Raw genomic sequence first — 11,385 nt, 5'->3', positions numbered from 1 at the left:
AAATACATGTAAATACAGGTAAATACAACTTTGGATCAGTTGTCACTTCAGATAAAGTGATTACGTTTCAGTGGTCAAAGGTCAAAGGTCACAGTGACCTGATATGAATCTGGGGGGAAAGTATGTAGAAATATGTACAGGGAAACTGCACTGGGTGGCGGAGGGATACACTGGTAACAAGAACTGTTGTACCCTAACCCTAACCCACAGTGAAGATGAACAATATTGTTTTTTATTTATCTGCCTCCAGTTTGTTTTAATGTTGTGTCAAAATGCTTTATAAGAAGTGCAGCTGCAGACTTTGTGTTGGCCTTTATATGGAAGATCAGAACCACCACACCAAGGGTTTTAACTGGAAGACACATTATAGCTTAATTTTAATAATAATAATGTTTTTTGGGGGGGGAGGACTATTTTCAGCAGTAGGACTGTTGTTAACCCTCAACAAGAGTCAGGAAATAATACAAAGTTAGTTGCACTTACATGTTGCACTTTGTAGTTTGGCTTTTTGAAGTTAATGTACCGACGTGATTCTTGTTCTGGTTTGTTCCTCATGGTTGATGCACTGATTGTGATTCGGATAAAAGTGTCAAATGTAATGTAATGAATTCAGTTCAAATAAACATGCACTCCTAAATGTTGCCTAATATTTACTTATATACACACATATATATATATATATATATATACACACACATATATACACAGTTTATTTATTTTTTTCTTCTTTTTCTCCTCCTCCATTCGTTTCCTCTCCTCTTCCAACTCTTTCTTTTGCTCATGGAGTTGTTTCTTCTAGTCACTGAGTTCCTCCTCCTCCTCCTCCTCCTCCATTACTCTCTCATTGAGTTCCCTCTCGTCCTCCTCCATTTGTTTCCTTGTTTCTTTCCTTTCTGCTTGGAGGTGATTTCATCATCAATGGACTGCAGAAACTGGACAAATGTCCAATAAACCTGGTCCTTAAAAAAGTTCTCTCTGTTTCTGCCCTTGTTGTGGCATGCTGCTGTGAGATGAAGACACCTCGTGGAAGAAAGTTGAAGACCTCTGTTGTAGGTTGCAGTGATATTTCACCATACGTATGCTCTATATATAGTGGACCGTGCTTTGAAGTACTGATTGGCTTTAATCTTGAAATGGTCATACCGTTGATCCTTTTATATGACCACGCCTTTGATCCTTTAACATGACCACGCCTTTGATCCTTTTATATGACCATGCCATTGATCTTCCAAGATTCTTAAATTCAAGATTCAATCCTGCACTAAGCAGCTACTGTCAATATTTGTACTATTATGTGAACAATGTAGGGGGGTTGTGGGCCCATGTGATGCTTAACACTTCAACATATATATATATATATATATATATAGCATCGTTGTGTTGTTCAGCCCTAACCCTAACCCATCAATCATCTCTTCGCTCTCCACCCCCCCTCCTGCACCTCTACACACACACAGTCATGTTACCTTGACACAGGAGGCTGGACTGGTACCGGCTGGGTGGGGCTGAGAGATGACATCATACGGAGAGGAAGCACGAAACGAGACATTTCAATAACACATTTCTTAAAATGGACAGAGTGAAAAAGTCCGGAGTGACTGTTTTCATACTCTGAGGCCCCCTACTGGCCCCTTCAGGTCATTACGGGTAGTAAAAGCCCAGAACATCTATTTGAAACAATCAACCACCCAGTTCAAACTATTGGAACTTCCAGGTTCAACAGCTGCACTGAACTTCTGAAGCAGATGAATTCAAAAATCTAGTAATTTTGGCCAATATACAAACACACTTACACAATGATTCACGCTACTCTGGTATTTTTCCAGTAGATTACATATTTGGATACTTACCCTCGACGTGCTTCCATTATGGACGAGGTCCTAAGGCACTGAAACCCAACTGCCTGATGGAAATGACTAAATTGATGCATGAGCAGGCAGCTGGTAGTTGTTCAATAAAACAGAAGAACATGGTGTTAAATGAAATAAACGTTGTGACTCTGATGATTCTCTGCCCTTCTGGTTCTGGTTCCGGGCTGTTTGTTACAAAATGACCTGAAACTGAGCTGAGCAGTAGAAAGATGACGTCTTTTATTAGAAAGGCTTCCACTGAATTCGTGGTCATGGCACAGTCACAAGTACAAACACACACTAAAATCTATTTAACATCATACATACATCTCAAAGATTCCATTTGAACAACAACCTTCTCTCCAGCTGCTGCCTCTCATTTTAACAATGTTTTCACACAACATTGTATAAATACATTCAAATGACAATTGTGATTTTGTCTTAAAATAATTTGGTATTTAGTCATAAAAAAAGAAATGTTTTCATAATAATACTCATTTCAGAATTAAAATGGTCATTTCCTGCTTTTTATTAAAACCCTGTTTGTCATTTCCGTGAAGTCTGGATGTCAGTGTGTTTACACTGAGCTTTTGAATATGGAACAGAAACGTGTTCCTGACCAGTTTAAAATGTTTTGACTGTTGAATGTTCTCAGTATTTTTAACAGCTACAGATAGTTTGACTTAAATGTCACATCAGCCTCGTGTGGACTGAAACAGCAGCAGGTCAGATGAGCTGTTCCTGGATCAGACGGAACCGGCTTCACTTTATTTACACATTAAAACACGTCAACATTAATGCAACAATAGAAGAAGAATGTCAAAATGAGCCGTGGTGGCACATTAGGAGAGTAGACAAAATATTTCATTGTAATTTGAACCATTAGTAATGTGGTCACGAGCCGAGCTGACGTCAGACGCCCTCGTCTCTAAACCAATAAACAGCAGGTACTGGGAGACTCCGCCCCTGTCGATGACGATGACAGGACGTAGTCATGCAAAGTTCTTCAGTGTAAAAACAGGATCAAATATTCAAACAAGCCACAGACCAAGCGAACACAACAAGAAAGATGACGACAGATTGTGAGAGCAGAGAAAGTGAAGAGCGCTCAGACTGCAGCTCGCACAGGAAGTAAAGTGATGCTTCAGATCTCTGACTTCAGGGGAAGACCTCACTTCCTTCATGCAGCCGCTTCAGTGTCATGACTTCCTACATGTGTGTGTCCGTCGTGATGAAGCTTTCAGCTCAGAGTCGTCCTGTGGAAGCTCATTCAGTCTTTGATTAGAATCCACATCGTTCACTGGATCTCAGATCTCAATGATCTCCTCCTCTCAGACAGAAGAGTCAGCAGCTTCCTGCTCAAACATTTGGTTTGGACAGAGAGTCTCAGAAATCAGACCCACATCACCAGGAGCAGCGTTTTACAAACACTGAAGAACAGGCTGAACGTTCATCTGTGGTCAGATCAGTCGTCCTCATTGACCGGCCTCCATCTGCAGCCTGGCAGCGCTCACACAACAGTCAATGGGTTCAACTGGAAGCTGCATCAAGATCATCTGAGCCGAACACCTTCCTGTTCCTGACGTCTGCTCGTATCCAGTCTCCCTCCTTGATCTCAGCGCCTCAGTGAAAGCTGCAGCCAGCAGCAGCTGCGGAAACATTTCTTGAAGAATTTCTTGAACTCGGTGTTGAAGATGGTGTAGATGATGGGGTTGAGAGCACTGTTGACGTAGCCCAGCCAGGTGACGGTGCTCATCAGACCGGGCGGGATGGCGCAGGTCAAACACAAAGCTCGTGTTGTGTGGACGACGAAGAACGGCGTCCAGCAGAACAGGAAGCAACCTGCATGAACATATGAGAAGGGAAATGTAGGTAGTTCAATTCAATAATCCGCCATGTGACATGTGACAAGTTCCCTGACACGTCTCATGGTAATCTGACCAGTAGTTTGTGCATAAACCTGCTAACCAACTAACTAACTGACAGTCAGACGTCCTTAGTGAAGGAAATAATATGAAATGTCAAAGGTCTCAAAGAATTAAGATGAGGTTTGTAAAGGTACATTTTGATGTAGCTCTGCTCATCAAGGTCCAGATTTACAAAAGGCAGATGTGAAGCAGGATTTTCTTCAGTCAAAGTTAGTTTGAATCCAAAGGGAACATGTGGAGCTGTGAGCCCGAATCATCCATCACACCAAAGTGTGAAGCCGCTGTATAATTACCCTCCTCGTTAACACTCCAGAAATAAACCTACAGCACCTGCCGTCTGCTTTTTAACTGTGAACTCAGACTCTCAGAGCTTACAATTCAAAATTCACTTTTACTCCAACAGTTTAAACTCAGTCGTTGCTGCAGCTTCATCTCCAGCTGCTGACAGATGTGCTGCTGGGTACAATCACACAACTACAGTTATTTTTCAAGTTTGAGAATTTAGGTTTGTGCCTTTAAACTGTGCAAGTTTCATTTGTAGTCTACAGGTGAAAAACACCTTTACATAAAGAGGAAATAAAGAAAGTATGGGCTGTGGTGAAAACATGGTGGAGTAGTCAGTGTGGAGGGGTTAACCCTAACCCTGACCCGTCTACATGTCTGTGATCTCTCCGTCACATCAAAGAACGTTTCTGTGACGTTCATCAGATAGTTTCACTCTCGGTCTTTTGGAATCTTTCTCTTCCTCTGCCACTCACAAGAGAACCATCTGTTTTCATGGTGAGGAGAGAAGGAGAAGAGTCAGAGGCTCAAACCAAATGATGCTCCTCTGTGAACGCTGTGCATAAAGTGAACACAAGGACAGAAGCTAATTCCGTCTCTGTCTCACCTCAGGGTGAAAAGATGATTTACAGCTCAGCCTAAACCGAATCCTCCAGAACAAACTGGTGAGAGCGTCTCTACGCTGATAGCCCAGCATACCGCTTCTCATTTCCCTCATCACCTGTGAACACTGAATCAAACTGAGGACGTTTGTCTCGGCTGACGTCTCCTGGAGCTGATGATTTATTAGTGTTGAGAGAGGATGAGATGTGTCCTTTTACTCCAGGAGACAGGTTAGGTCCTGTGTCCCGGCTCTGCTGTCAGTGGGACACACTTGATATTCATAAGATGCATTGAGGCCGGATCATGACAACTGGGTTGTTCTGTAAATGTAGTTCAGGCAGAATTTCAGGAGGCGACAGCAGGAGATCACTGCTCAGGGGTGAACAAGGAATTTCAAGATCAGAGATATCGTCTGATCATTAATCAAATGAAAAGACAGATGACGACTGCTCCTGTAGAGGAATCACGTGAGGAAGCAGAATATTAACGCCTCACTCAGACTGAACATGTGAAATATACAGAATGGTGTGTGTTCTGTGAGTCGTCCTCTGTCACCAGAGAAGAAACAGACGACAGCTCAGTTCACAGTGAACACAGGACCATGCTGGTTTTAGTGTTCAGCCTCACGTGACTCTGATGACAGCTTGTGCTCAGCACTCGGGCTTTACTGAAACCTTTAGTTTGAATGGTCTTATTGTCTTTTACCTCCAGTTACTGTCAGACATCTACTAACCTCTGCTCAGCTGCAGTTTGAACACGGATGACGGAAACAACAGAATGAAAGTAGCTGTGTGTTATTGTTCAGAACAGAGAAGAAGCCAGAGCAGACTCACATGAGACGCTCAGATCGTCTGTTGCATAATAATTGGATTGAAGGCTTTAAGCTATAATGGCGCCGCTCGTTGAAAGATGGCCAATCAGAAGTGACTGTTATCCTGAGTGACACGAGCCACAACACAAACAATCATTAACCTGTAAACACACAGACGCCACAACTCTCTCGTTCACACGTGAAAGAAAAACCAGGAAACAAAATGAAGATGAAACATGACACACACACACACACACACACACACACACACACACACACACACACACACTTCAGTGTAATTACTCCCAACTGCTGCAGTGTGGATTTTCACCTTATTGAAATATTCAGCACTTCAACACTTCACCTGCTGCTCAGAACAATTTCACTGGAATTTCTCCCTGAATGAGTCGATTGTTACTTTTGAAACAGCAGCTGATCTGTTTCCTCACAAATATTCAAGAGGAACTAAAGAAAACGTGTTTGTAGAAATCATGAGGAGATGAGGCTGTAAACAACAGGGGGCGCTCTTCTGTCCCACGTCTCACCATCAAACTGAAACATATTAAACACTTTGTACTGAGGAAAGAACTTGTTGTTTGTGTTGCTGTGGCTTCTCGTGCACAGAGTGGATCACTTTAGCTCTTGTTGTGTTTCAGGGCCACTTTGTATTAGATCCTGACCCAGATGGGTTTCCCGGGCTGATGCAGATCTCAGGGATTAATGGTCCTTGGACGTTATTTGAGTTATTGCTGCTGCAGACGACGTCCTCTCAGGTTCACTCACCTACTACGACAGGCAGCACCCTCATGGCCTTCCTCTCCCTGCTGTTGATCTTCGCTCTCTTCTTCCTCCGCTGCAGTTGGCTGAAAGTCAGCGTGGGGACCGAGTTCTCTCTGTACTTCCGAGGATAAGGAATCTCCTGCTTTCTGCAGTCGTCTGAATCGTCCAGCCGAGACTGGGCCAAGTCCCTCTCGATGATCCTGGGCAGAGGCATGGGCAGAGGCCCGGGGATGGTGCCCGCCAGCGGGGGGAGGGCGGTGGCGACGGCGGCGTGCTGCAGCTTCCTGCAGGCCTCGATGCTGCTGCGTAGTTTGGCTCTACGAGCCTCCTCCCAGTGCTGCAGCCCGCGGAAAACACCAAAGTAGAGCAGGAGCATGATGGGGCAGGGGATGAAGAAGGAGCAGACGGAGGAATAAACAATATAGTTGCTGTCCTCCAGCTTGCACTCGCTGGGGTCGCGGTCGGGCACGTTGTTGATGCCGAAGAGGACGGGTGAGGCCACGGCCAGGGCCAGCAGCCATGTGGCCGACAGCAGGACGAGCTGACGCTGGTCCACATGCTTACGGTTATAATTCAGAGGGATGGACACAGCGATGAACCTGCAGAACAAAACAACAGTTAACGTGGTACAGAACATTTCATTGGCTGCAGTAAATGTCTGTTTATCCCTCCACAGCTTTGTATTTCTACTGGACACACTTAGGAATCAAACATGTGACGTCTGTTTCATTGAGTTTTTAAGCCCAGTGTTCCCTCTCTTTTATATCTGTTTTGGTCTCCACCATCCAACATCAGGCTCTTTATCTGTGAGCTGCTGCTGAGGCTGATGAAAACATGTAGAACACTGACTCCTGATGTTACTTCACAAAGATGTGTTATCGGTTTATATTCCAGGAAATAAGTTCAAGTGTTGCTTAGTTACTGAAATCAAGGAACAACTGAATTTTTTGGGGGCAAACAAACATGTTAAAGCAGGAAATGTTCATTTACTCAAAGTACTCGTTCTGATTTATATCTTATATTAAGAACTTGTGTTTACAGAAGAATAATAAACTACAGATGTTTTATATTGAGATTCATGGTCTCATGCAAAATGAGAAAGTTTCAGTCTTTTGCTTCAACTTTTAAAAACAATGACAGACACACACACACACACACACACACACACACACACACACACACACACACACACACATACCTGTCCACACTGATGGCACACAGGTTGAATATGGAAGCTGTGCACAGCAACACATCCATGGTCATCAGGCCGTCACACATCAGCATGTTCAAGGTCCAAACTCCACCCTGAAACTACACACAGCCACACACACAGACACACACAGACACACACACCCTCATTAGCTGGCCCAGATCTCCAGTGTGTAATCCTCTTGCACCACTGCAGCTCCTGTTAGGATAAAAACATTCCTCCTTCAGAAACTCTCTCCACTTTCTCCTCTTCTGACTTTTTCCTCCGAGAGAACCAGGGAAGCTTTTTTAATCCAGCGAGTGGCAGCGGACAAACCAGCAGATTAACTGGTCCAGGTAACCAGATTAAAGAGGAGTGGAGGGAGGCCTCAGCAGGGAGGTGTTCAGACGGCTCTAATACTTTAATAAGACAGATATTACACCTTTGAAACCTTTATATTGACTGGAAATATTGTGATTTATGATGATGCCTCTGCTGACAACCCCGTGTGAATCCCCCCTGCCCGAGTCTTGAGCCCTGAGTGAAGAGGTGAGAGACACAGCTCGGCTCAGAGCTGCTTGGCCTCTTTACTTTCTGACGTGGTCGATTGTTTCTGCCACTGGCCTCTGACCAGATTAGTCCAAATGTTGATCCTATTTATAATTTTACCCAAGATAATCTGAAAATGTGTTTGTTTAGTGTGTTAGATGTTCTTGCATAGACCCACAACCCTCCTACAAATGAGCAAGATGCACAAAGAAACACAAAACAACACAGTCACACTGTTGTCATATTGTTTCCCTTCATTGTTGGTTTGCTGGTCTTTTTGAATTTAGCATCTCATGCATCTCTGTTTCTTTTGTGTCTTTTGTAGTTGTTTTGTATTTGATTGTTTGTGTCTCTGCATCTTTTTATCTTTTTGTGATAGTTTTGTTATTTTGTGTCTTCGTGATGTTTTTGTGCATCTCTGTAGTCATGTGGTTGTTTTGTGTCTCTTTGTTTCCTCTTGTCTCTGTTTTCGTAAAACTTCAGTGTAGAAGCTGCTACAGCAGACCACACACACACACACACACACACACACACACACACATAAACACACACACACACTGACACACACACTCTCTCCAGTAGACCCTCAGACCCTCAGACCCTCTGACCCTCTGACCTCTGACCCTCTGACCTCTGACTCTCTGACCTCTGACCCTCTGACCTCTGACCGCCATCTCTCACCTCGGAGTAGACGAACAGCGGTAGAACCATCAGCGCCAGCATCAGATCTGCAGCCGCTAAACTGACGATGAAATAGTTGGTGGTGGTTTTTAACGCCTTCTCCACGTGCACGCTCAGACACACGAGCACGTTTCCCCCGGTGATGACCACAATGAGTAAGATACCGAGGATGAGCGCGGGGACGTTATAACGAGTGGCCACCGGCACCGTGTGGTTCAGGTCCGAGGAGTTGACCGACATGGTCCCCGGTGCGGGGACTGACGCGCTGCTTGTCCGAAGAAGAGCGTCTCTCTCCGGTGTGTTTTTCATCTATGAGCCGTGTCCAGCAGCCTGGAGACTCTCCGGGGACGTGTGGCTGAGTTTCCCCGTGAAGACGCTCCTCGGAGCCGGTCAGTCTCTGCTCCGAGCCCCGTGCGCTCCGCGCGCTCCGAGCTCCAGACGCACAGCCTCGTGCGGCTCCTCCAGCGCCTGACGCACATTTACTGGACTGTGACGAACCGCTGCAGCTTCGTGTGTCTCCTCAGTTTCCTCCTGCAGGAGGAATCAGGAGCTTAAATCCATCAAATCCACTTATGAGGCTGCGCTGCTCTGCGGGAAGAGTCAGGACATCAGCTGTTCCAGCAGGAAACTGTGGAGACCAATCATGTGTCTGAGCTGCAAGAAACAGAGATCAGTCCCCAGGAGAAACTAGAATAAAGATCATCACCAGGAGAAACTAGAATAAAGATCAAACACCAGGAGAAACTAGAATAAAGATCAAACACCAGGAGAAACTAGAATATAGATCAGTCCCCAGGAGAAACTAGAATAAAGATCAGTCACCAAGAGAAACAAGAATAAAGATCAAACACCAGGAGAAACTAGAATAAAGATCAAACACCAGGAGAAACTAGAATAAAGATCAAACACCAGGAGAAACTAGAATAAAGATCAAACACCAGGAGAAACAAGAATAAAGATCATCACCAGGAGAAACTAGAATATAGATCAAACACCAGGAGAAACTAGAATAAAGATCAAACACCAGGAGAAACTAGAATAAAGATCAAACACCAGGAGAAACTAGAATAAAGATCAGTCACCAGGAGAAACTAGAATAAAGATCAAACACCAGGAGAAACTAGAATAAAGATCAAACACCAGGAGAAACTAGAATAAAGATCAATCACCAGGAGAAACTAGAATAAAGATCAGTCACCAGGAGAAACAAGAATAAAGATCAAACACCAGGAGAAACCAGAATAAAGATCAATCACCAGGAGAAACTAGAATAAAGATCAATCACCAGGAGAAACTAGAATAAAGATCAAACACCAGGAGAAACTAGAATAAAGATCAAACACCAGGAGAAACAAGAATAAAGATCAGTCACCAAGAGAAACAAGAATAAAGATCAAACACCAGGAGAAACTAGAATAAAGATCAAACACCAGGAGAAACTAGAATAAAGATCAAACACCAGGAGAAACTAGAATAAAGATCAGTCACCAGGAGAAATAAGAATAAAGATCAAACACCAGGAGAAACTAGAATAAAGATCAAACACCAGGAGAAACTAGAATAAAGATCAAACACCAGGAGAAACTAGAATAAAGATCAAACACCAGGAGAAACTAGAATAAAGATCAATCACCAGGAGAAACTAGAATAAAGATCAAACACCAGGAGAAACTAGAATAAAGATCAAACACCAGGAGAAACTAGAATAAAGATCAATCACCAGGAGAAACTAGAATAAAGATCAAACACCAGGAGAAACTAGCATAAAGATCAGTCACCAGGAGAAACTAGAATAAAGATCAAACACCAGGAGAAACTAGAATAAAGATCAGTCACCAGGAGAAACTAGAATAAAGATCAAACACCAGGAGAAACTAGAATAAAGATCAAACACCAGGAGAAAATAGAATAAAGATCAAACACCAGGAGAAACTAGAATAAAGATCAATCACCAGGAGAAACAAGAATAAAGATCAGTCACCAGGAGAAACAAGAATAAAGATCAAACACCAGGAGAAACTAGAATAAAGATCAGTCACCAGGAGAAATAAGAATAAAGATCAAACACCAGGAGAAACTAGAATAAAGATCAAACACCAGGAGAAACTAGAATAAAGATCAAACACCAGGAGAAACAAGAATAAAGATCAAACACCAGGAGAAACTAGAATAAAGATCAATCACCAGGAGAAACTAGAATAAAGATCAAACACCAGGAGAAACTAGAATAAAGATCAATCACCAGGAGAAACTAGAATAAAGATCAAACACCAGGAGAAACTAGCATAAAGATCAGTCACCAGGAGAAACTAGAATAAAGATCAAACACCAGGAGAAACTAGAATAAAGATCAGTCACCAGGAGAAACTAGAATAAAGATCAAACACCAGGAGAAACTAGAATAAAGATCAAACACCAGGAGAAAATAGAATAAAGATCAAACACCAGGAGAAACTAGAATAAAGATCAGTCACCAGGAGAAATAAGAATAAAGATCAAACACCAGGAGAAACTAGAATAAAGATCAAACACCAGGAGAAACTAGAATAAAGATCAAACACCAGGAGAAACAAGAATAAAGATCAAACACCAGGAGAAACTAGAATAAAGATCAATCACCAGGAGAAACTAGAATAAAGATCAAACACCAGGAGAAACTAGAATAAAGATCAATCACCAGGAGAAACTAGAATAAAGATCAAACACCAGGAG

General features: G+C 43.1%; 1 protein-coding gene across 2 annotated transcripts; it reads right to left on the bottom strand.

Annotated features, from left to right (window-relative positions):
• Positions 1-3,397: 3,397 nt before the first annotated feature.
• Positions 3,398-9,087, bottom strand: drd4b (dopamine receptor D4b). Of its 2 annotated transcripts, none has more exons than XM_034581106.1 (4): positions 8,674-9,087; positions 7,453-7,565; positions 6,258-6,853; positions 3,398-3,692 (listed from the first exon to the last, which is right to left on the bottom strand). In XM_034581106.1, the coding sequence occupies exons 1-4, from the start codon at positions 8,980-8,982 to the stop codon at positions 3,466-3,468; spliced, it is 1,245 nt and encodes a 414-aa protein (XP_034436997.1). In that variant the 5' UTR covers positions 8,983-9,087; the 3' UTR covers positions 3,398-3,465. The 2 variants fall into 2 exon arrangements, with proteins under 2 accessions (XP_034436997.1, XP_034436998.1); XM_034581107.1 differs by having other exon boundaries at positions 7,453-7,862; positions 8,674-8,778.
• Between the last annotated feature and the right edge of the window lie 2,298 nt (positions 9,088-11,385).

Source organism: Hippoglossus hippoglossus, chromosome 3 (genome assembly GCF_009819705.1).
Source record: "Hippoglossus hippoglossus isolate fHipHip1 chromosome 3, fHipHip1.pri, whole genome shotgun sequence".
In the NCBI taxonomy this organism is placed as follows: domain Eukaryota; kingdom Metazoa; phylum Chordata; class Actinopteri; order Pleuronectiformes; family Pleuronectidae; genus Hippoglossus; species Hippoglossus hippoglossus.
This window is presented reverse-complemented; position numbering and strand designations above follow the sequence as displayed.

What these genes read in the sequence shown, in the direction of transcription:
- drd4b (XM_034581106.1), bottom strand. Translation starts at nt 8,982, where the DNA reads ATGAAAAACACACCGGAGAGAGACGCTCTTCTTCGGACAAGCAGCGCG. An exon ending in CGCTGTTCGTCTACTCCGAG is followed by an intron (nt 7,566 to 8,673) that starts GTGAGAGATGGC and finishes GGCTGTGTGTAG; the next exon opens with TTTCAGGGTGGAGTTTGGAC. An exon ending in TGTGCCATCAGTGTGGACAG is followed by an intron (nt 6,854 to 7,452) that starts GTATGTGTGTGT and finishes TTTGTTCTGCAG; the next exon opens with GTTCATCGCTGTGTCCATCC.